Source organism: Oryctolagus cuniculus, chromosome 8 (assembly GCF_051225735.1).
Source record: "Oryctolagus cuniculus isolate XC-2025 breed Fujian yellow rabbit chromosome 8, ASM5122573v1, whole genome shotgun sequence".
Lineage (NCBI taxonomy): Eukaryota > Metazoa > Chordata > Mammalia > Lagomorpha > Leporidae > Oryctolagus > Oryctolagus cuniculus.
This window is the reverse complement of record NC_142874.1, coordinates 21,255,663-21,279,147: the sequence shown is the minus strand read 5'-3', so window position 1 is coordinate 21,279,147 and position 23,485 is coordinate 21,255,663. Positions and strand designations below refer to the sequence as shown.

The following is a 23,485-nucleotide window of genomic DNA, read 5'->3' as shown; positions in this document are numbered from 1 at the left end:
AGGGACTGGCACTGTGATCCAATGGGTTAACGCCCTGGCCTGAAGTGCCAGCATCCCAAATGGGCACCAGTTCAAGACCTGGCTGCTCCACTTTTGATCCAGCTCTCCACTATGGCCTGGGAAAGCAGTAGAAGATGGCCCAAGTGCTTGGGCCCCTGCACCTGTGTGGGAGACACAGGAAAAGCTCCTGGCTTCAGATCAGCACAGCTCCGGCCATTGCAGCCAATTGGGGAGCGAACCACCAGATGGAAGACCTCTCTCTGCCTCTCCTCTCTCTGTGTAACTCTGACTTTCAAGTAAATAAGTAAATCTTTAAAAAACTCAAAAAAATAGATGGAATTAAAATGTGATTTGGTATGAACACGATTTTAAATCCATTCAAAGGATTTTATGGTATGCATCTTTATCAAATTTTGATGAGATTTCAGAATATGCGCTTTCATGAACTTTCTGTGACTTCATGATGGAAAAAAAAATGTATGAAAATGCTACCATGAAAAAAACTATGTGTGGGTTTAAATTTTTTGTGTCAATATCAGCTCATATTTTCATTCTGTTTTTATATATTTCACTGTATTCTTAAATACTGATTTTATAGTAACTGTTGCATGTCCCCTTGAACAATGGAATTGGAAATTCAAGACTGAAATGGGTTGAGCTGAAATTTTGGAATCAGATCATTCCATATTCCTTTTTGAATAATTTTGTGAAGTGTGAAGTGTACAACATGATTTCCCCCAGTAAGAAAACATGACATGACTCCTTTGAAGTCAGTTGCAAGCCAATTTGTTTATTTCTGGACAGAAAGAAAAATCTGTCAATTTTTTTTCTAAAAACACTCTTAGCTTCATGGTAGAGTGTAGGGAAATTAGTGATGTCCAGCTGTGAATATGCTACCACTAAATGAAATAAAATGATTCATTTTGGAGAGTTGGGCGGCCCCCTACTAGATGTGAGTTTTGCAGCTTGCTTTATATGGTCGATTACTGTTGTTCCAAAGCACCAGATATGATGAGATGGTTCCATTTCTGTTGAAAAAAAAAAGTGAAATAATATTCTCAGATTCTGGAGATATCCCAATTCCTGATTAAAGAACTGCCCTCAAGATTTCCCCTAAGAAATGAGGTAAACATCATTAAACCAAAAGACACACATGGGAAGGAACTGATAATACATGTCTCCAGGTTATGAACCAAACTTCACCCTGTAAAAAAATTGCCTTTTGCCAATAATAACCTAGGTTTGCAGAGTGCTTGCTGGCACTACTGAGGAGAAGTTAAGAGGAAGCCCTGAGAAACCATGCCAATGGAGCTCTTGAGTAACAGCGGACAGAGGACACAGCTGTGCCCTGGAATCCTCTTCCAATGCAGGATTCCGGTCAATCGCCCTACTTGACATGGGGTCAGATTCCAGGAGTGGCATTATTTATTTCACTGAAGATAAAACCTAAGTTTTCTTAGGACATATTCATAAAGTAAACTCAGTATGAGAGAGAGAGTGGCAAAAAAAGTACTTTAAAGCCAAGTGTCACACACTCATAAAGGAGTGTTTTCATGAGGTTTCTGAGACTTCATGCAGACAATTTAAGGAAAATATGTGTTATGAAAAAACCATAGATATTATACTTTCTGAACCCAACAAATCCCCACTCTTCATTTTTAGAAGATTTACCTTTATCTTTGAATACTCTTTGTGTACAAAGCATTGGAATTAACCCCTGATGAAGCAAAAGAATAAGGGCAGGTAAACTGAAAGGACCTGGTAGCTTGGAAAGTGTCCATTCAGTGTGCAACTGCGAACACACATGGAACCACTTGATGCACAATGGTTGTCTTGGTGTAGGTGCCTCTTGGGCAATTTTCTACTCAGGAATTCCATCCATTCTTGGACAGAAATTGAATGTGTCAAGCAAAAACAGAAAACTTGTGCAAGCAGTCCTTCCTGTGAGGTTAAATGAAGTGCATGGGGAAAAAAATCCTAAGCAGTCATGGTAACTGTGCTCTTCTGTAACTCAGAAGTCAGAGGACAGTGCACTGGATGGGCCCATACCAAGCGCAGGCTTGGCATCCTCTCCGGCTGGAGAATTCACTTGGTCATTATAGTGGACACTGGTCTGGTCTGCAGTAGCAGGGTAATTTGTTCTGCTGAAGAAACACCAGGGAGCAGGAAAAATAATGTTAGGTGAGAGCATGATACACTCATGGTGTGGATTTCAGGAGGTTTGAGACAGCTTAGAGATAAGCTTATGAAAAGATACAACTGATGAGCAAATTGATACCTAGAGTAATTGCTTTGTTGGACCAAAACAACTTCCTATTGTACCTTGATTCTTATATTTTAGTTTTTGTCTTTGAATACCAAATTGTCTTGCAGCATTAGAACTACTTTTAATGAAGGCAAAGAAAAAAATGAAACAAACTTGTAGCTTGGAAAATGTGAATTCAGTGTTGTACTGCCAACAAGTGTGAAGAAAACATGAAGACTATGTGGTCTTAGTTTATGGGCCTCATGGGCAATTCTCTACCAAGGAACTTCACCCACCAGGGGAAGAAACTGAAGATATTTCAAGCAAAGTTTAAAAACAAACATTTTGAAACAGTAGTCCTTAGTCTTATGTTAAGTAAAATACAGAGAAAAGAAAAGAAAATCTTAAGGAAAAGAGATCCTAACTCAGCTTTCCAGCCACTTGGAATGCAGAGGACAGAAGACATAGGTGGGCCCATCTAGGCTCAGGCGTGGCATCCTGTGCCATTTCGAGATTTTGGCCATTCACCCTACCTGGTATTGTGTCAACAGCAGCGGTAGCATCAAAGCACCTGTAGAATGACAAACAAAAGTTGTCAAGATATTTCAGACAACAGACCCATCTCAACATCTGATGGCAGCAAAAAAATTTGAAATCCAAGCAAATTGGCTCCTATTGTGGACTTGAATGAGTTTTCTGATACATCATTAAAATCAGTTTCTTAAAGTATGGATAATGAAAAAAAGCTCATAGTTTAATAATTTTAGAACAAAATTCTTGTTTAAATTCATTTTTAGTTTTTTTCCCCTTTTATCCTTGACTATTATTTGTATCTTAACAATCGCAACTACTCTTTCAGAAGACAAAAAGATTATGATAAAAATCAAAGGTCTGGTAACTTGGAAAGTGCCCATTTGGTGTTTCTCTAGGAGTCGAGGATAGAATAGGAGGAATACAAAATGGAGTAGATGAGGTTAAGTGCCCCACGGGAAATTCCCTGGCAAGGAACTCCATGCTTCCTGCACAGGATCGGAAGAGTCCAAGCCAAGTTAGAAAACTTCTACAAACATTTCTGCACAATAGTTCTTAGTGTAAAGTTTAAAGATTTGTACAGAAAGATAAAATCCTGGTGCTTTGGCACAGTAGGTTAACCCTCCACCTGCGGCACCAGCATCTCATATAGGTACCGGTCCTAGTCCCAGTTGCTTCTCTTCTGGTCCAGCCCTCCACCATGGCCTGGGAAAGCAGTAGAAGTTGGCCCAAGTGCTCTAGCCCCTGCACCCATGTGGAAGGCCTGGAAGAAGCTCTTGTCTGCTGGCTTTGGACCGGTGCAGCTCTGGCTAGTGTGGTCATTTGGGGAGTGAACCAACAGATGGAAGACCTTTCTCTGTCTGTCACTGTCTGTAATTCTACCTCTCAAATAAATTTAAAAAATCTTTAAAATAAAGAGAGAAAACCCCAAGGAATCAGGCCAGCTGTCCTCATAAGTAAGAAAAAGAGGAGAGAAAACATCAGTAGGCCCACTGCAAGGTTAGGCCTGATATCCTCTCCCAGTGGAAGATTTTTGTCAGTCACCATATTTGACACTGGGTGGGCTTCCCCTGGAGTGTCATTCATTCCGTTGCAGAAAAAAATAAAGCTCTCTTAAAACATTTTCATAAGACAGACTCATCTCAGTACCAGATAGTAATAACAAATTACTTTAAATACCAGCATCCTACACTTACAATGGGGATTTTCATGAGGTTTCTGAGACTTCATGTAGAAAAGCTAAGGAAAATATATGTTCTGGATTCATTTTTAGGTGTCTAATTTTACCTTTGAACACTATTTGTGTAGAAAGCACTGAAATTACCCTGCATTATGGCAAAGGCATAAGGAGATACTGATACTATCTGGTAACATGAAAAGTGTCCATGCAGCGTGCAACTGTGAGGCAACGATAGAATAACAATGCAAAACACTTTTCTTATTTTAGGTGCCTCTTGGGCAGTTCTCTACCCAGGAATTCCATCCATTCTTCATGCACAGAAACTGAGGATGTCAAACAACATTAGAAAACATGCGCAAGCATTCTAGAAAATGTAGTTCATACTGTGAGGTGAAATGAAGTTTATCGGGAAAAAATATCCTAAGGGATCATGTCAACTGTGCTCTCCAGTAACTCAGAAGACAGAGTACAGTAGACACGGGTGGTCCCATAGAAGGTCAGACTTCTCACCTTCTACCACTGGAGGATTTTGGTCAGTGAATATACGTGACACTGTTCTGGTTTGGAGTGGTGGGGGAAATTTCTTATGTTGAAGAAAAACCAGGAGTTATCTTAGTATATTTGAAGACAACATATTCATTTCAACATGGAGCAACAGTAAAAGAAAAAATATACTGAAACATAATACACCCATGATGTGGACTTCATGAGGCTTCTAAGAGGTAAGTTTATGTAAATACAATGAATGAAAACTTGATGCACAGGTTTAACAATCTGGGGGAGCAAAACAAGTCCTCATGCTAACTTCCTTCTTACATTGTTTAATTTTTGCCTTTGAATGCATTGTGTACTGACCGTTACACTACCCCTTGGTAAAGCCAAAGGAAAAGGATGGAAAAAAATGAAAGCAACTGGCAAGTTGGAACATTCCCACTCAGTGTACTCCAGCAAACAAATGATAGAAAAACAAGAAGCAAAACACTAGTCTTAGTTTAGATACCTCAATGACAATTCTCTACTAAAGTACTCCTTCCTGTGAGGAAACTAAGGTTTTCAAGCAAAGTGAGAAAACTCAAAGATATTTTTGAAAAGTAGTCCCTAGTGTTAGGTTAAAGGAAGTGCATAGAAATGAAGAAAAATACTAAGGAATGATGCTAACTCAACTCTCAGTAACTCAGAATGCAGAGGACAGAAGGCTTCAGCTGCCATTGAAAATTTTTTTTACTCTGTCATCATACCTTACACTGATTCGTACTCCAGGGTAGCATTAAATCACCTGTGGAAGGTAAATCAAAAGTTTTCTTAGGATATTTTCAGAACACAATCATTTTATCAACTGACAACAGGAAAACATTATTTGAACCCATAGAAATACATGCTCAAAATGTGGATTTTCATGAGTTTTCTGACACAAGATAAACATAGGTTTATTTTTGTTTATTTATTTATATATTTTTGACAGGCAGAGTGGACAGTGAGAGAGAGGCAGAGAAAGGTCTTCCCTTGCCGTTGGTTCACCCTCCAACGGCTGCTGCGGCCGGCGCACCTCAGTGATCCTATGGCAGGAGCCAGGTACTTCTCCTGGTCTCCCAAGGAGTGCAGGGCCCAAGCACTTGGGCCATCCTCCACTGCACTCCCTTCCCTAGCCACAGCAGAGAGCTGGCCTGGAAGAGGGGCAACCGGGACAGAATCCGGCACCCTGACCAGGACTAGAACCCGGTGTGCCGGCACTGCAAGGGGGAGGATTAGCCTAGGGAGCCGCGGCGCCGGCCAGACATAGGTTTATAAAGATAGGTACAATGAGAAAGCGGCTCATAGATTTAATAATTCAGCGACAAAAATGCCAATTTCAAATATATCCTTAGATTCCTTATTTTTATCCTTAAATATCGTTTGTGACTTACCAATTGCAAACACCCCTCAATAAAGAAAAAGCCAGGTATAGACAAAAGGAAAGGATACGGTAACTTGGAAAGTGCCCATTCCGTGTTCTGCTGGGAGCCACACAGAGAACAACATGAAACAAAAGCTTTGCCTTAGATTAGAGCCCTCAAGGACAATCTCTGCTGAGCAATTCCATCCTTCCTGGAGAACAACCGAAGAGACCGAGTCAAGTTAGTGGTCACATGAACATTCTGAAAATGGATTCTTTGTGTAAACTTAAAGAAACTGTATGGAAGTAAGAAGAAATCCTAAGGAAATACACCAAAGTGCTTTTCAGTAACTAAGAAGATAAAGTGCAAAAGGAAAGTGTGGTCCCACTCTAGATTCGGACTGAATATTCACACAGTGAAGATCATGGTCAGTCACACACCTTGACACTGATTGGATTTCCATTGTGGTGTTACTTATTCTGTTGATGGAAAGAACTAAGGCTGTCTAATGATGTTTTCAGAAAACAGACCCATATCAATACGCACATGGTGTAAAATAAATTATTTTACATCCCACCATGTTTAATTCATAATGATGATTGTCATGAACTTTATGGTACCCCAAAACAGAAGTAAAGGAAAATGCATGAGAACAAAACAGATAGATAGGAGAGTTGTTAAACAATTCCTATTTTAAATTTCTTCAAGATGTTTTATTTGTATTTGAACAGCAGCTGAGAACAAAGCATCAGATGACCTTAGGCTATAGCAAAGGGGTAAAGATAGACAATCGCCAAGTTTCTGGTAACTTGCAAAGTGCCCATAGAATGTGCAGCTGTTGGCCAGTGAGAGATGATGCGCTTCCACATGACGGTCTTGTACAGGTGTCACATGGGCAAATCTCTATCGAGGAAATACGTCCTTCCGTGGCAGAAACTAAAGGTTTCAGGAACATTAAGAAAACATAGCCAAACATTCTGGGAAAAGCAGCTCTCAGCATTATCTTGAAAGCATGGCAGACATACTGAAGAGGAGTTCTCAGAACTTATGCCACGTGAAATCTTCAGCATCTCATAGATCAGAGGACATAAAACATATGGACCCCTACTGAGCTGAGGCATGGTATCATTTGCCACTGGAAGGCTCTGCTCAGTCACCACGCCTGATTCTGGGTTTGACTCCAGTGAGACTATCATACTTCCTGTGGAAGAAAAAACAAAAGTTGCCTAAGCAGATTTTCAGATGCAGATCCAACTCCATGTCAGAAAGCAGGAACAGAAGTGATCTCCAACCCAAACAACACATTCTCATAATGTGGATGTGCACAAGTTTTCTGAGACATAATAAGGGTAAGTCTACAAAAATCCAAATTAGGAGAAAATGGGGAGATGTTGTCATGTTTTGAGAGAAAAACAACTGGCAAGGTGAAAATCATTCTTAGAGGTTTATGTCCTTGGCAATCATTTGAGTTTAAAGAATTTCCCTTCCACTTGGAGAAAATGAGACAACAGTCATAGATGAAAAGAAAGGATCCAGTAATTCAGAAAGTGCTCTCTCCATGTCCCAGTGGGAGCCACGAAAGAACAATATGATGCACAACCCACTGTCCTAGTACAGGAGCCACATGGATAACTCCATCAGGGATCGGGTCCCTCCTGGACAGCAACTGAAGACTTAAATTCAACATGACAAAGTCATGCAAATATTTAGGCAAGTTTATCCTTCATGGAGGGCTCCAGAAATGTAGATAGGATGCGACAAGCTACTAAGCAACCATGCCGACTCTTCAGTAAAGCAATAGACAGAATACAAATGACACGGTTGACACATGCCAAGCTCAGGCATGCCCTTCTCTTCGCATGGAGGATTTGGACCAGGTATATGTGTGGCAATGGTTAGGATTTCCAAGTTGGTTAGATTGACTCCGCTGCAGATGTACCTAAAAGTGTCTTCGGATAGGTTGAGAAAACACACTCAACCTGCTATTACAAGCAAATCAATGATTTGACATCCCAGCAAATGGCACTCAAAATCAACACTTTCTGGAGGTTTCTGAGACATCATAAACTAAGAATCAACTACATATCAGAAGTACCAAATGCAAAGCTAGAATACTACAAGGAAAAAAGTGTGTGGCACGTGGTGGTATAGAACTTGTGTACCAAGCATTGCAGTGACCATAAACAGCTGCAAAAGCATAAGGAGAGAGAAACTGAACATCTTTGTGATCTTGGGAAGCGCATACTGAGTGTAGAGCCACAGGAAGCAAACTGGCTGTCTCAGTAAATGTGCCCCAGGGGCAGTGTTGTACCTAGGAACTCTATCCTTCCAGGCCAGAACATCAAAGGTTTCCAGCAACCTAAGAAACACAAAGGAAAAATTGAAAAAGCAACCCCTAGTGTTCAGAGAAAGGATCAGCAGAGAATATCAAAGAAACTTGTAAGGCATTCTGGTATTTGAGCACATCAAGTGCTCAAGAGAACAGAGGTTAGAACAGAAGTGTACCCAAAGGGAGACTGGTGCTAGCATCATTGGACACATTTGGAGTTTGATCAGTTATCAGACCATCCTAAATGTCAGATTCCCATGTAATCATCAGGTCTTTCGGTAAGGGAAAGAAAATAAGTCCTCGGTGATTTTTCACATCAGAGAGGAATAAAATCAGTATTTCTGAAACACAGAGATGAACACACTCACAATGGATGTTCCTGACAATTCTGACTCATGTTCCTGTACATGCAAACATACATTATGGGAAATGGCTCATGGATTTCAAACAGCTAGAGTAAAATCATTTCCTGCGCTCCACTCATTCTTAAAGGTTTTCTTTCTGTCCAGGGACATATCTTGATACTCCTAATTGCAAAGACAATTCCAGACAGCCAAAGAATAGAGAAAGATGTAATGAGAGATCTGGTAACATACAAATGGCACAAATGGTGTCTACCTGGGAGACAAGTAAAGTCACAGGTAGTCCAAGAGTGTTTTTTAGTTTGGTACCATCTCAGACAATATCTGAAAAATTTTCTACTATATTTACAAATGTTCGAATGGGGAACACAGGAATGGAACAACATGCAAATATAGGTGCAGGTTGGCTCCACTGCACACTGGAGCATTAGGTTCAGCGAGAAGACTTGACACTTGATTAGAGTTCTGCTATTATTTCATCCATGGAAGGATCCAGGCATACTGAACTGAGTGACTGAGAAGACAGATTTCATTCAGCATTAGTATAGAGTAACAAAAAATAACTTCCTAACTAAAGAGTAAGGAAGAAAAACTAAAAGGCTCTGCGAACATTCAAAAATGCCGAGTCGTTATGCAGCAGTGTTCAGCCAATGATAGGACTCACGAGGACAAAAGGCAGTCATGGAGGACACGACTTGCACACGAGCACTTCTACACTGAAGAAACGCATCCATGTTAAGCAGAAGGATGAAGATTCCAAAACAGGTAGAAAACACAGACATATTTTCAGAAAAGGAGACACTTAGCAATAACATTCCACCACAAAAATGTCACGTCAAAAAGGAACAACAGCAGTAACTCTAAAGCACAAACCACACATGAGCCAAACAGATTGTTCCTAAGTTCAAATGGGGGCGCTACAAGTTTGGGGACAACGATCTGTAACAAGATTACAGAGACCACAGAACCTACAAAAAACCAGAATGAAACAGAAAATCTTGGATTCACAGAAAGAGGTCACTGAGAAAAATGTCCTGAATCATGGCAAATTACAGGAAACAAAGTACATATTACAGTGCAAAGGCAAAATGGGCACAGAGAGACAGAGAAAACTGTACCACTCAGAGACAAAAAAAAAAAAAAAAAAAGGGAAACCTTTAAGGAAGGTGAAGAAAATCGAAGCAAAACAGACTGAAAAAGCAGCGTTAAAGGCAGTTCAAACACTGGAGGAAAAAATGAAAGATCTATGTAATCAAAAGACAGAGAAATCCTAGGTCACAGGACACCTTCTGGTAACAAGGAAGCACTTTGCAGAAGCTTCCCAGTCCCGGAGGCAATAGGAAAGCCCGTTCTCGCTCAAGGAGCCCCGGCAACCCAGCGGGCTCCCAGGGGCAGAGGACACAAGGCACACGGGCCCCTACCGTGGTCGTGGTCGTGGTCGTGGTCAGCCTCCTCGGTGCTGGGAGTCATGGTTGGGAGCGGCACGTCCGGAACAGGTTCCCGGGTGCCGGGCTCGGCGTCTGCGGAAGAAGAAGAGACATCACGCACTTGGCCTGAGTGAGGGTCTCTGCCGACAACACACCTGCCTCCGCCTAGGAAACCAGGCAGAGCAATGTTCTCCCGGCCCCACACCTCCCGACGCCTCATGTGGGTGGGTGCCTAGGTCAGTGCGGAGACAGCACGGGCGCCTGCCTGCCTAGGCCACAAAGAATCCCGGCCAAGGGAAACTGGTGGCACCGGGGCCAGGGCGAGGGCCCGCAGCAGGGCGCGCCGTCCCCCCTTGTGCGTTGGGCCGCGCAAGGCCTTGGTGCCACCCCACCCTCCGAGTGGGTTCCCCTCCTTGGCCAGGGCTGGCGGGCTAAGAGCGGCCCTTCCCTTCCACACGGCAAGGCGACGAGGAAGGGGAAGTGAAAGGATCCAGGAACCAGGCAAGGGCCACCTCCGGGTTCCAGGGGCAGCCAAGAAAGAACCTGACGGCACCCAGCCCCCTGTCTCAGGGGAGGGGCCTGGTGGGCACACCTCGAGCAATCCTCTGGGCCCTCCAGGACGGCAACGGAGCACCGTGTCCGGCACGGGCTCAGTCCAGCCAGGCCTCGCTGGACGGCTCCCCGCATGGGGGCGAGAGGGGAGAAAAGCGGACGGAGCAACCGCGCCCTCTCTCATCTGCGCCCACTCAGGGCACGCAGGACAGACGGGCCCGCGTGGCTGGCTCCACACACCAGCCCGGGTCTGGTCTGGGCCACGAGCGCACGACTGGGAACTGGCCCATCCAGGACACTGGGTCAGATTCTCCTGGTGGCCCGCCGCACTACAAGGCAGACAACTCCCCAGCTGCCTGGGGGCACGGCACGGGTCCAGAACACGCTCGTGCCAGCGTCAGAGGGCACATCGAGGACTTGTCCTCAGGCAGCGGCCACGCCTCCTGGACGCTGTCCCGGGAGCTCGGAGACCAGCCAACGCCAAGAGGAAGGCAAGGACGTCTCAGGAGAGGCAGAGGCACAGAGCACCACCCTCGCGGAGCCCAGCGTGCCCGCGCCTAAGTCCGCTGCGCACACTGGGCCACCAGGGGCAGTGGGGCACTCCACGCCGGGTCCCATGAGGCTTCTGCACTCGCAGCCTCCGTGGCCACGCCAGGCATGCGGGCTGGGAGTGCTGCACCAGACCCCCGGGGTGGGTCATGGCGGGAGCAGACGTGGGGGGCGGGGAAGCCTACGCCCCTCCCGCACGGGTCAGCAGACCACCACGCAGAGAAACGGACAACCTGCGGACAGGCCCAGGCAGCGTGCAGCCAACCAGAGCACCCGGGAGGACACACGGCCCCGTCTCGGAGCGCCTGACTCGCACCGCGGCCCCTCTCTCCCCAGGGAGCACATCCTTCCCGGGCAGAGCCCCGAGGACGTCCCCGCAGCTCCAGAGCACAGGCCAGCGTTTCGGGACAAGGAATCGCATGGCGACACCTTCCCGGTCCCGGAGGCAATAGGAAAGCCCGTTCTCGCTCAAGGAGCCCCGGCAACCCAGCGGGCTCCCAGGGGCAGAGGACACAAGGCACACGGGCCCCTACCGTGGTCGTGGTCGGGGTCGTGGTCGTGGTCGTGGTCAGCCTCCTCGGTGCTGGGAGTCATGGTTGGGAGCGGCACGTCCGGAACAGGTACCCGGGTGCCGGGCTCGGCGTCTGCGGAAGAAGAAGAGACATCACGCACTTGGCCTGAGTGAGGGTCTCTGCCGACAACACACCTGCCTCCGCCTAGGAAACCAGGCAGAGCAATGTTCTCCCGGCCCCACACCTCCCGACGCCTCATGTGGGTGGGTGCCTAGGTCAGTGCGGAGACAGCACGGGCGCCTGCCTGCCTAGGCCACAAAGAATCCCGGCCAAGGGAAACTGGTGGCACCGGGGCCAGAGCGAGGGCCCGCAGCAGGGCGCGCCGTCCCCCCCTTGTGCGTTGGGCCGCGCAAGGCCTTGGTGCCACCCCACCCTCCGAGTGGGTTCCCCTCCTTGGCCAGGGCTGGCGGGCTAAGAGCGGCCCTTCCCTTCCACACGGCAAGGCGACGAGGAAGGGGAAGTGAAAGGATCCAGGAACCAGGCAAGGGCCACCTCCGGGTTCCAGGGGCAGCCAAGAAAGAACCTGACGGCACCCAGCCCCCTGTCTCAGGGGAGGGGCCTGGTGGGCACACCTCGAGCAATCCTCTGGGCCCTCCAGGACGGCAACGGAGCACCGTGTCCGGCACGGGCTCAGTCCAGCCAGGCCTCGCTGGACGGCTCCCCGCATGGGGGCGAGAGGGGAGAAAAGCGGACGGAGCAACCGCGCCCTCTCTCATCTGCGCCCACTCAGGGCACGCAGGACAGACGGGCCCGCGTGGCTGGCTCCACACACCAGCCCGGGTCTGGTCTGGGCCACGAGCGCACGACTGGGAACTGGCCCATCCAGGACACTGGGTCAGATTCTCCTGGTGGCCCGCCGCACTACAAGGCAGACAACTCCCCAGCTGCCTGGGGGCACGGCACGGGTCCAGAACACGCTCGTGCCAGCGTCAGAGGGCAGGCACATCGAGGACTTGTCCTCAGGCAGCGGCCACGCCTCCTGGACGCTGTCCCGGGAGCTCGGAGACCAGCCAACGCCAAGAGGAAGGCAAGGACGTCTCAGGAGAGGCAGAGGCACAGAGCACCACCCTCGCGGAGCCCAGCGTGCCCGCGCCTAAGTCCGCTGCGCACACTGGGCCACCAGGGGCAGTGGGGCACTCCACGCCGGGTCCCATGAGGCTTCTGCACTCGCAGCCTCCGTGGCCACGCCAGGCATGCGGGCTGGGAGTGCTGCACCAGACCCCCGGGGTGGGTCATGGCGGGAGCAGACGTGGGGGGCGGGGAAGCCTACGCCCCTCCCGCACGGGTCAGCAGACCACCACGCAGAGAAACGGACAACCTGCGGACAGGCCCAGGCAGCGTGCAGCCAACCAGAGCACCCGGGAGGACACACGGCCCCGTCTCGGAGCGCCTGACTCGCACCGCGGCCCCTCTCTCCCCAGGGAGCACATCCTTCCCGGGCAGAGCCCCGAGGACGTCCCCGCAGCTCCAGAGCACAGGCCAGCGTTTCGGGACAAGGAATCGCATGGCGACACCTTCCCGGTCCCGGAGGCAATAGGAAAGCCCGTTCTCGCTCAAGGAGCCCCGGCAACCCAGCGGGCTCCCAGGGGCAGAGGACACAAGGCACACGGGCCCCTACCGTGGTCGTGGTCGGGGTCGTGGTCGTGGTCAGCCTCCTCGGTGCTGGGAGTCATGGTTGGGAGCGGCACGTCTGGAACAGGTACCCGGGTGCCGGGCTCGGCGTCTGCGGAAGAAGAAGAGACATCACGCACTTGGCCTGAGTGAGGGTCTCTGCCGACAACACACCTGCCTCCGCCTAGGAAACCAGGCAGAGCAATGTTCTCCCGGCCCCACACCTCCCGACGCCTCATGTGGGTGGGTGCCTAGGTCAGTGCGGAGACAGCACGGGTGCCTGCCTGCCTAGGCCACAAAGAATCCCGGCCAAGGGAAACTGGTGGCACCGGGGCCAGAGCGAGGGCCCGCAGCAGGGCGCGCCGTCCCCCCCTTGTGCGTTGGGCCGCGCAAGGCCTTGGTGCCACCCCACCCTCCGAGTGGGTTCCCCTCCTTGGCCAGGGCTGGCGGGCTAAGAGCGGCCCTTCCCTTCCACACGGCAAGGCGACGAGGAAGGGGAAGTGAAAGGATCCAGGAACCAGGCAAGGGCCACCTCCGGGTTCCAGGGGCAGCCAAGAAAGAACCTGACGGCACCCAGCCCCCTGTCTCAGGGGAGGGGCCTGGTGGGCACACCTCGAGCAATCCTCTGGGCCCTCCAGGACGGCAACGGAGCACCGTGTCCGGCACGGGCTCAGTCCAGCCAGGCCTCGCTGGACGGCTCCCCGCATGGGGGCGAGAGGGGAGAAAAGCGGACGGAGCAACCGCGCCCTCTCTCATCTGCGCCCACTCAGGGCACGCAGGACAGACGGGCCCGCGTGGCTGGCTCCACACACCAGCCCGGGTCTGGTCTGGGCCACGAGCGCACGACTGGGAACTGGCCCATCCAGGACACTGGGTCAGATTCTCCTGGTGGCCCGCCGCACTACAAGGCAGACAACTCCCCAGCTGCCTGGGGGCACGGCACGGGTCCAGAACACGCTCGTGCCAGCGTCAGAGGGCAGGCACATCGAGGACTTGTCCTCAGGCAGCGGCCACGCCTCCTGGACGCTGTCCCGGGAGCTCGGAGACCAGCCAACGCCAAGAGGAAGGCAAGGACGTCTCAGGAGAGGCAGAGGCACAGAGCACCACCCTCGCGGAGCCCAGCGTGCCCGCGCCTAAGTCCGCTGCGCACACTGGGCCACCAGGGGCAGTGGGGCACTCCACGCCGGGTCCCATGAGGCTTCTGCACTCGCAGCCTCCGTGGCCACGCCAGGCATGCGGGCTGGGAGTGCTGCACCAGACCCCCGGGGTGGGTCATGGCGGGAGCAGACGTGGGGGGCGGGGAAGCCTACGCCCCTCCCGCACGGGTCAGCAGACCACCACGCAGAGAAACGGACAACCTGCGGACAGGCCCAGGCAGCGTGCAGCCAACCAGAGCACCCGGGAGGACACACGGCCCCGTCTCGGAGCGCCTGACTCGCACCGCGGCCCCTCTCTCCCCAGGGAGCACATCCTTCCCGGGCAGAGCCCCGAGGACGTCCCCGCAGCTCCAGAGCACAGGCCAGCGTTTCGGGACAAGGAATCGCATGGCGACACCTTCCCGGTCCCGGAGGCAATAGGAAAGCCCGTTCTCGCTCAAGGAGCCCCGGCAACCCAGCGGGCTCCCAGGGGCAGAGGACACAAGGCACACGGGCCCCTACCGTGGTCGTGGTCGTGGTCGGGGTCATGGTCGTGGTCGTGGTCAGCCTCCTCGGTGCTGGGAGTCATGGTTGGGAGCGGCACGTCCGGAACAAGTTCCCGGGTGCCGGGCTCGGCGTCTGCGGAAGAAGAAGAGACATCACGCACTTGGCCTGAGTGAGGGTCTCTGCCGACAACACACCTGCCTCCGCCTAGGAAACCAGGCAGAGCAATGTTCTCCCGGCCCCACACCTCCCGACGCCTCATGTGGGTGGGTGCCTAGGTCAGTGCGGAGACAGCACGGGCGCCTGCCTGCCTAGGCCACAAAGAATCCCGGCCAAGGGAAACTGGTGGCACCGGGGCCAGGGCGAGGGCCCGCAGCAGGGCGCGCCGTCCCCCCTTGTGCGTTGGGCCGCGCAAGGCCTTGGTGCCACCCCACCCTCCGAGTGGGTTCCCCTCCTTGGCCAGGGCTGGCGGGCTAAGAGCGGCCCTTCCCTTCCACACGGCAAGGCGACGAGGAAGGGGAAGTGAAAGGATCCAGGAACCAGGCAAGGGCCACCTCCGGGTTCCAGGGGCAGCCAAGAAAGAACCTGACGGCACCCAGCCCCCTGTCTCAGGGGAGGGGCCTGGTGGGCACACCTCGAGCAATCCTCTGGGCCCTCCAGGACGGCAACGGAGCACCGTGTCCGGCACGGGCTCAGTCCAGCCAGGCCTCGCTGGACGGCTCCCCGCATGGGGGCGAGAGGGGAGAAAAGCGGACGGAGCAACCGCGCCCTCTCTCATCTGCGCCCACTCAGGGCACGCAGGACAGACGGGCCCGCGTGGCTGGCTCCACACACCAGCCCGGGTCTGGTCTGGGCCACGAGCGCACGACTGGGAACTGGCCCATCCAGGACACTGGGTCAGATTCTCCTGGTGGCCCGCCGCACTACAAGGCAGACAACTCCCCAGCTGCCTGGGGGCACAGCACGGGTCCAGAACACGCTCGTGCCAGCGTCAGAGGGCAGGCACATCGAGGACTTGTCCTCAGGCAGCGGCCACGCCTCCTGGACGCTGTCCCGGGAGCTCGGAGACCAGCCAACGCCAAGAGGAAGGCAAGGACGTCTCAGGAGAGGCAGAGGCACAGAGCACCACCCTCGCGGAGCCCAGCGTGCCCGCGCCTAAGTCCGCTGCGCACACTGGGCCACCAGGGGCAGTGGGGCACTCCACGCCGGGTCCCATGAGGCTTCTGCACTCGCAGCCTCCGTGGCCACGCCAGGCATGCGGGCTGGGAGTGCTGCACCAGACCCCCGGGGTGGGTCATGGCGGGAGCAGACGTGGGGGGCGGGGAAGCCTACGCCCCTCCCGCACGGGTCAGCAGACCACCACGCAGAGAAACGGACAACCTGCGGACAGGCCCAGGCAGCGTGCAGCCAACCAGAGCACCCGGGAGGACACACGGCCCCGTCTCGGAGCGCCTGACTCGCACCGCGGCCCCTCTCTCCCCAGGGAGCACATCCTTCCCGGGCAGAGCCCCGAGGACGTCCCCGCAGCTCCAGAGCACAGGCCAGCGTTTCGGGACAAGGAATCGCATGGCGACACCTTCCCGGTCCCGGAGGCAATAGGAAAGCCCGTTCTCGCTCAAGGAGCCCCGGCAACCCAGCGGGCTCCCAGGGGCAGAGGACACAAGGCACACGGGCCCCTACCGTGGTCGTGGTCGTGGTCGTGGTCAGCCTCCTCGGTGCTGGGAGTCATGGTTGGGAGCGGCACGTCCGGAACAGGTTCCCGGGTGCCGGGCTCGGCGTCTGCGGAAGAAGAAGAGACATCACGCACTTGGCCTGAGTGAGGGTCTCTGCCGACAACACACCTGCCTCCGCCTAGGAAACCAGGCAGAGCAATGTTCTCCCGGCCCCACACCTCCCGACGCCTCATGTGGGTGGGTGCCTAGGTCAGTGCGGAGACAGCACGGGCGCCTGCCTGCCTAGGCCACAAAGAATCCCGGCCAAGGGAAACTGGTGGCACCGGGGCCAGGGCGAGGGCCCGCAGCAGGGCGCGCCGTCCCCCCTTGTGCGTTGGGCCGCGCAAGGCCTTGGTGCCACCCCACCCTCCGAGTGGGTTCCCCTCCTTGGCCAGGGCTGGCGGGCTAAGAGCGGCCCTTCCCTTCCACACGGCAAGGCGACGAGGAAGGGGAAGTGAAAGGATCCAGGAACCAGGCAAGGGCCACCTCCGGGTTCCAGGGGCAGCCAAGAAAGAACCTGACGGCACCCAGCCCCCTGTCTCAGGGGAGGGGCCTGGTGGGCACACCTCGAGCAATCCTCTGGGCCCTCCAGGACGGCAACGGAGCACCGTGTCCGGCACGGGCTCAGTCCAGCCAGGCCTCGCTGGACGGCTCCCCGCATGGGGGCGAGAGGGGAGAAAAGCGGACGGAGCAACCGCGCCCTCTCTCATCTGCGCCCACTCAGGGCACGCAGGACAGACGGGCCCGCGTGGCTGGCTCCACACACCAGCCCGGGTCTGGTCTGGGCCACGAGCGCACGACTGGGAACTGGCCCATCCAGGACACTGGGTCAGATTCTCCTGGTGGCCCGCCGCACTACAAGGCAGACAACTCCCCAGCTGCCTGGGGGCACGGCACGGGTCCAGAACACGCTCGTGCCAGCGTCAGAGGGCAGGCACATCGAGGACTTGTCCTCAGGCAGCGGCCACGCCTCCTGGACGCTGTCCCGGGAGCTCGGAGACCAGCCAACGCCAAGAGGAAGGCAAGGACGTCTCAGGAGAGGCAGAGGCACAGAGCACCACCCTCGCGGAGCCCAGCGTGCCCGCGCCTAAGTCCGCTGCGCACACTGGGCCACCAGGGGCAGTGGGGCACTCCACGCCGGGTCCCATGAGGCTTCTGCACTCGCAGCCTCCGTGGCCACGCCAGGCATGCGGGCTGGGAGTGCTGCACCAGACCCCCGGGGTGGGTCATGGCGGGAGCAGACGTGGGGGGCGGGGAAGCCTACGCCCCTCCCGCACGGGTCAGCAGACCACCACGCAGAGAAACGGACAACCTGCGGACAGGCCCAGGCAGCGTGCAGCCAACCAGAGCACCCGGGAGGACACACGGCCCCGTCTCGGAGCGCCTGACTCGCACCGCGGCCCCTCTCTCCCCAGGGAGCACATCCTTCCCGGGCAGAGCCCCGAGGACGTCCCCGCAGCTCCAGAGCACAGGCCAGCGTTTCGGGACAAGGAATCGCATGGCGACACCTTCCCGGTCCCGGAGGCAATAGGAAAGCCCGTTCTCGCTCAAGGAGCCCCGGCAACCCAGCGGGCTCCCAGGGGCAGAGGACACAAGGCACACGGGCCCCTACCGTGGTCGTGGTCGTGGTCGTGGTCAGCCTCCTCGGTGCTGGGAGTCATGGTTGGGAGCGGCACGTCCGGAACAGGTTCCCGGGTGCCGGGCTCGGCGTCTGCGGAAGAAGAAGAGACATCACGCACTTGGCCTGAGTGAGGGTCTCTGCCGACAACACACCTGCCTCCGCCTAGGAAACCAGGCAGAGCAATGTTCTCCCGGCCCCACACCTCCCGACGCCTCATGTGGGTGGGTGCCTAGGTCAGTGCGGAGACAGCACGGGCGCCTGCCTGCCTAGGCCACAAAGAATCCCGGCCAAGGGAAACTGGTGGCACCGGGGCCAGGGCGAGGGCCCGCAGCAGGGCGCGCCGTCCCCCCTTGTGCGTTGGGCCGCGCAAGGCCTTGGTGCCACCCCACCCTCCGAGTGGGTTCCCCTCCTTGGCCAGGGCTGGCGGGCTAAGAGCGGCCCTTCCCTTCCACACGGCAAGGCGACGAGGAAGGGGAAGTGAAAGGATCCAGGAACCAGGCAAGGGCCACCTCCGGGTTCCAGGGGCAGCCAAGAAAGAACCTGACGGCACCCAGCCCCCTGTCTCAGGGGAGGGGCCTGGTGGGCACACCTCGAGCAATCCTCTGGGCCCTCCAGGACGGCAACGGAGCACCGTGTCCGGCACGGGCTCAGTCCAGCCAGGCCTCGCTGGACGGCTCCCCGCATGGGGGCGAGAGGGGAGAAAAGCGGACGGAGCAACCGCGCCCTCTCTCATCTGCGCCCACTCAGGGCACGCAGGACAGACGGGCCCGCGTGGCTGGCTCCACACACCAGCCCGGGTCTGGTCTGGGCCACGAGCGCACGACTGGGAACTGGCCCATCCAGGACACTGGGTCAGATTCTCCTGGTGGCCCGCCGCACTACAAGGCAGACAACTCCCCAGCTGCCTGGGGGCACGGCACGGGTCCAGAACACGCTCGTGCCAGCGTCAGAGGGCACATCGAGGACTTGTCCTCAGGCAGCGGCCACGCCTCCTGGACGCTGTCCCGGGAGCTCGGAGACCAGCCAACGCCAAGAGGAAGGCAAGGACGTCTCAGGAGAGGCAGAGGCACAGAGCACCACCCTCGCGGAGCCCAGCGTGCCCGCGCCTAAGTCCGCTGCGCACACTGGGCCACCAGGGGCAGTGGGGCACTCCACGCCGGGTCCCATGAGGCTTCTGCACTCGCAGCCTCCGTGGCCACGCCAGGCATGCGGGCTGGGAGTGCTGCACCAGACCCCCGGGGTGGGTCATGGCGGGAGCAGACGTGGGGGGCGGGGAAGCCTACGCCCCTCCCGCACGGGTCAGCAGACCACCACGCAGAGAAACGGACAACCTGCGGACAGGCCCAGGCAGCGTGCAGCCAACCAGAGCACCCGGGAGGACACACGGCCCCGTCTCGGAGCGCCTGACTCGCACCGCGGCCCCTCTCTCCCCAGGGAGCACATCCTTCCCGGGCAGAGCCCCGAGGACGTCCCCGCAGCTCCAGAGCACAGGCCAGCGTTTCGGGACAAGGAATCGCATGGCGACACCTTCCCGGTCCCGGAGGCAATAGGAAAGCCCGTTCTCGCTCAAGGAGCCCCGGCAACCCAGCGGGCTCCCAGGGGCAGAGGACACAAGGCACACGGGCCCCTACCGTGGTCGTGGTCGTGGTCAGCCTCCTCGGTGCTGGGAGTCATGGTTGGGAGCGGCACGTCCGGAACAGGTTCCCGGGTGCCGGGCTCGGCGTCTGCGGAAGAAGAAGAGACATCACACACTTGGCCTGAGTGAGGGTCTCTGCCGACAACACACCTGCCTCCGCCTAGGAAACCAGGCAGAGCAATGTTCTCCCGGCCCCACACCTCCCGACGCCTCATGTGGGTGGGTGCCTAGGTCAGTGCGGAGACAGCACGGGTGCCTGCCTGCCTAGGCCACAAAGAATCCCGGCCAAGGGAAACTGGTGGCACCGGGGCCAGGGCGAGGGCCCGCAGCAGGGCGCGCCGTCCCCCCTTGTGCGTTGGGCCGCGCAAGGCCTTGGTGCCACCCCACCCTCCGAGTGGGTTCCCCTCCTTGGCCAGGGCTGGCGGGCTAAGAGCGGCCCTTCCCTTCCACACGGCAAGGCGACGAGGAAGGGGAAGTGAAAGGATCCAGGAACCAGGCAAGGGCCAACTCCGGGTTCCAGGGGCAGCCAAGAAAGAACCTGACGGCACCCAGCCCCCTGTCTCAGGGGAGGGGCCTGGTGGGCACACCTCGAGCAATCCTCTGGGCCCTCCAGGACGGCAACGGAGCACCGTGTCCGGCACGGGCTCAGTCCAGCCAGGCCTCGCTGGACGGCTCCCCGCATGGGGGCGAGAGGGGAGAAAAGCGGACGGAGCAACCGCGCCCTCTCTCATCTGCGCCCACTCAGGGCACGCAGGACAGACGGGCCCGCGTGGCTGGCTCCACACACCAGCCCGGGTCTGGTCTGGGCCACGAGCGCACGACTGGGAACTGGCCCATCCAGGACACTGGGTCAGATTCTCCTGGTGGCCCGCCGCACTACAAGGCAGACAACTCCCCAGCTGCCTGGGGGCACGGCACGGGTCCAGAACACGCTCGTGCCAGCGTCAGAGGGCAGGCACATCGAGGACTTGTCCTCAGGCAGCGGCCACGCCTCCTGGACGCTGTCCCGGGAGCTCGGAGACCAGCCAACGCCAAGAGGAAGGCAAGGACGTCTCAGGAGAGGCAGAGGCACAGAGCACCACCCTCGCGGAGCCCAGCGTGCCCGCGCCTAAGTCCGCTGCGCACACTGGGCCACCAGGGGCAGTGGGGCACTCCACGCCGGGTCCCATGAGGCTTCTGCACTCGCAGCCTCCGTGGCCACGCCAGGCATGCGGGCTGGGAGTGCTGCACCAGACCCCCGGGGTGGGTCATGGCGGGAGCAGACGTGGGGGGCGGGGAAGCCTACGCCCCTCCCGCACGGGTCAGCAGACCACCACGCAGAGAAACGGACAACCTGCGGACAGGCCCAGGCAGCGTGCAGCCAACCAGAGCACCCGGGAGGACACACGGCCCCGTCTCGGAGCGCCTGACTCGCACCGCGGCCCCTCTCTCCCCAGGGAGCACATCCTTCCCGGGCAGAGCCCCGAGGACGTCCCCGCAGCTCCAGAGCACAGGCCAGCGTTTCGGGACAAGGAATCGCATGGCGACACCTTCCCGGTCCCGGAGGCAATAGGAAAGCCCGTTCTCGCTCAAGGAGCCCCGGCAACCCAGCGGGCTCCCAGGGGCAGAGGACACAAGGCACACGGGCCCCTACCGTGGTCGTGGTCGGGGTCGTGGTCGTGGTCGTGGTCAGCCTCCTCGGTGCTGGGAGTCATGGTTGGGAGCGGCACGACCGGAACAGGTACCCGGGTGCCGGGCTCGGCGTCTGCGGAAGAAGAAGAGACATCACGCACTTGGCCTGAGTGAGGGTCTCTGCCGACAACACACCTGCCTCCGCCTAGGAAACCAGGCAGAGCAATGTTCTCCCGGCCCCACACCTCCCGACGCCTCATGTGGGTGGGTGCCTAGGTCAGTGCGGAGACAGCACGGGCGCCTGCCTGCCTAGGCCACAAAGAATCCCGGCCAAGGGAAACTGGTGGCACCGGGGCCAGAGCGAGGGCCCGCAGCAGGGCGCGCCGTCCCCCCCTTGTGCGTTGGGCCGCGCAAGGCCTTGGTGCCACCCCACCCTCCGAGTGGGTTCCCCTCCTTGGCCAGGGCTGGCGGGCTAAGAGCGGCCCTTCCCTTCCACACGGCAAGGCGACGAGGAAGGGGAAGTGAAAGGATCCAGGAACCAGGCAAGGGCCACCTCCGGGTTCCAGGGGCAGCCAAGAAAGAACCTGACGGCACCCAGCCCCCTGTCTCAGGGGAGGGGCCTGGTGGGCACACCTCGAGCAATCCTCTGGGCCCTCCAGGACGGCAACGGAGCACCGTGTCCGGCACGGGCTCAGTCCAGCCAGGCCTCGCTGGACGGCTCCCCGCATGGGGGCGAGAGGGGAGAAAAGCGGACGGAGCAACCGCGCCCTCTCTCATCTGCGCCCACTCAGGGCACGCAGGACAGACGGGCCCGCGTGGCTGGCTCCACACACCAGCCCGGGTCTGGTCTGGGCCACGAGCGCACGACTGGGAACTGGCCCATCCAGGACACTGGGTCAGATTCTCCTGGTGGCCCGCCGCACTACAAGGCAGACAACTCCCCAGCTGCCTGGGGGCACGGCACGGGTCCAGAACACGCTCGTGCCAGCGTCAGAGGGCAGGCACATCGAGGACTTGTCCTCAGGCAGCGGCCACGCCTCCTGGACGCTGTCCCGGGAGCTCGGAGACCAGCCAACGCCAAGAGGAAGGCAAGGACGTCTCAGGAGAGGCAGAGGCACAGAGCACCACCCTCGCGGAGCCCAGCGTGCCCGCGCCTAAGTCCGCTGCGCACACTGGGCCACCAGGGGCAGTGGGGCACTCCACGCCGGGTCCCATGAGGCTTCTGCACTCGCAGCCTCCGTGGCCACGCCAGGCATGCGGGCTGGGAGTGCTGCACCAGACCCCCGGGGTGGGTCATGGCGGGAGCAGACGTGGGGGGCGGGGAAGCCTACGCCCCTCCCGCACGGGTCAGCAGACCACCACGCAGAGAAACGGACAACCTGCGGACAGGCCCAGGCAGCGTGCAGCCAACCAGAGCACCCGGGAGGACACACGGCCCCGTCTCGGAGCGCCTGACTCGCACCGCGGCCCCTCTCTCCCCAGGGAGCACATCCTTCCCGGGCAGAGCCCCGAGGACGTCCCCGCAGCTCCAGAGCACAGGCCAGCGTTTCGGGACAAGGAATCGCATGGCGACACCTTCCCGGTCCCGGAGGCAATAGGAAAGCCCGTTCTCGCTCAAGGAGCCCCGGCAACCCAGCGGGCTCCCAGGGGCAGAGGACACAAGGCACACGGGCCCCTACCGTGGTCGTGGTCGTGGTCGGGGTCAGCCTCCTCGGTGCTGGGAGTCATGGTTGGGAGCGGCACGTCCGGAACAGGTTCCCGGGTGCCGGGCTCGGCGTCTGCGGAAGAAGAAGAGACATCACGCACTTGGCCTGAGTGAGGGTCTCTGCCGACAACACACCTGCCTCCGCCTAGGAAACCAGGCAGAGCAATGTTCTCCCGGCCCCACACCTCCCGACGCCTCATGTGGGTGGGTGCCTAGGTCAGTGCGGAGACAGCACGGGCGCCTGCCTGCCTAGGCCACAAAGAATCCCGGCCAAGGGAAACTGGTGGCACCGGGGCCAGGGCGAGGGCCCGCAGCAGGGCGCGCCGTC

At 56.8% G+C, this 23,485-nt stretch overlaps 1 protein-coding gene across 8 annotated transcripts in view; it reads right to left on the bottom strand.

Annotated features, from left to right (window-relative positions):
• Nucleotides 1-770: 770 nt before the first annotated feature.
• Nucleotides 771-23,485, bottom strand: part of LOC149124898 (uncharacterized) — a 50,537-nt gene continuing 27,822 nt past the window's right edge. Inside the window, exons 1-4 of one of the 8 annotated variants that reach the window (XR_016211687.1) lie at nucleotides 9,943-10,048; nucleotides 5,195-5,232; nucleotides 2,779-2,816; nucleotides 771-1,028 (exon numbers count right to left, since the gene is read on the bottom strand). Coding sequence is in view for 6 of the 8 variants with exons in the window: in XM_089302136.1 (XP_089158262.1) it covers nucleotides 11,518-11,693; nucleotides 13,240-13,344; nucleotides 14,891-15,007; nucleotides 16,553-16,601 (447 nt within the window). In the remaining 2 variants the exon portion in view is untranslated. Of the gene's footprint in view, nucleotides 1,029-2,778; nucleotides 2,817-5,194; nucleotides 5,233-9,942; nucleotides 10,049-11,405; nucleotides 11,694-13,239; nucleotides 13,345-14,890; nucleotides 15,008-16,552; nucleotides 16,659-21,474; nucleotides 21,586-23,485 lie in introns of those variants that run through there. The other 7 variants (XM_089302136.1, XR_016211686.1, XM_089302135.1 and 4 more) reach the window with 7 other exon arrangements.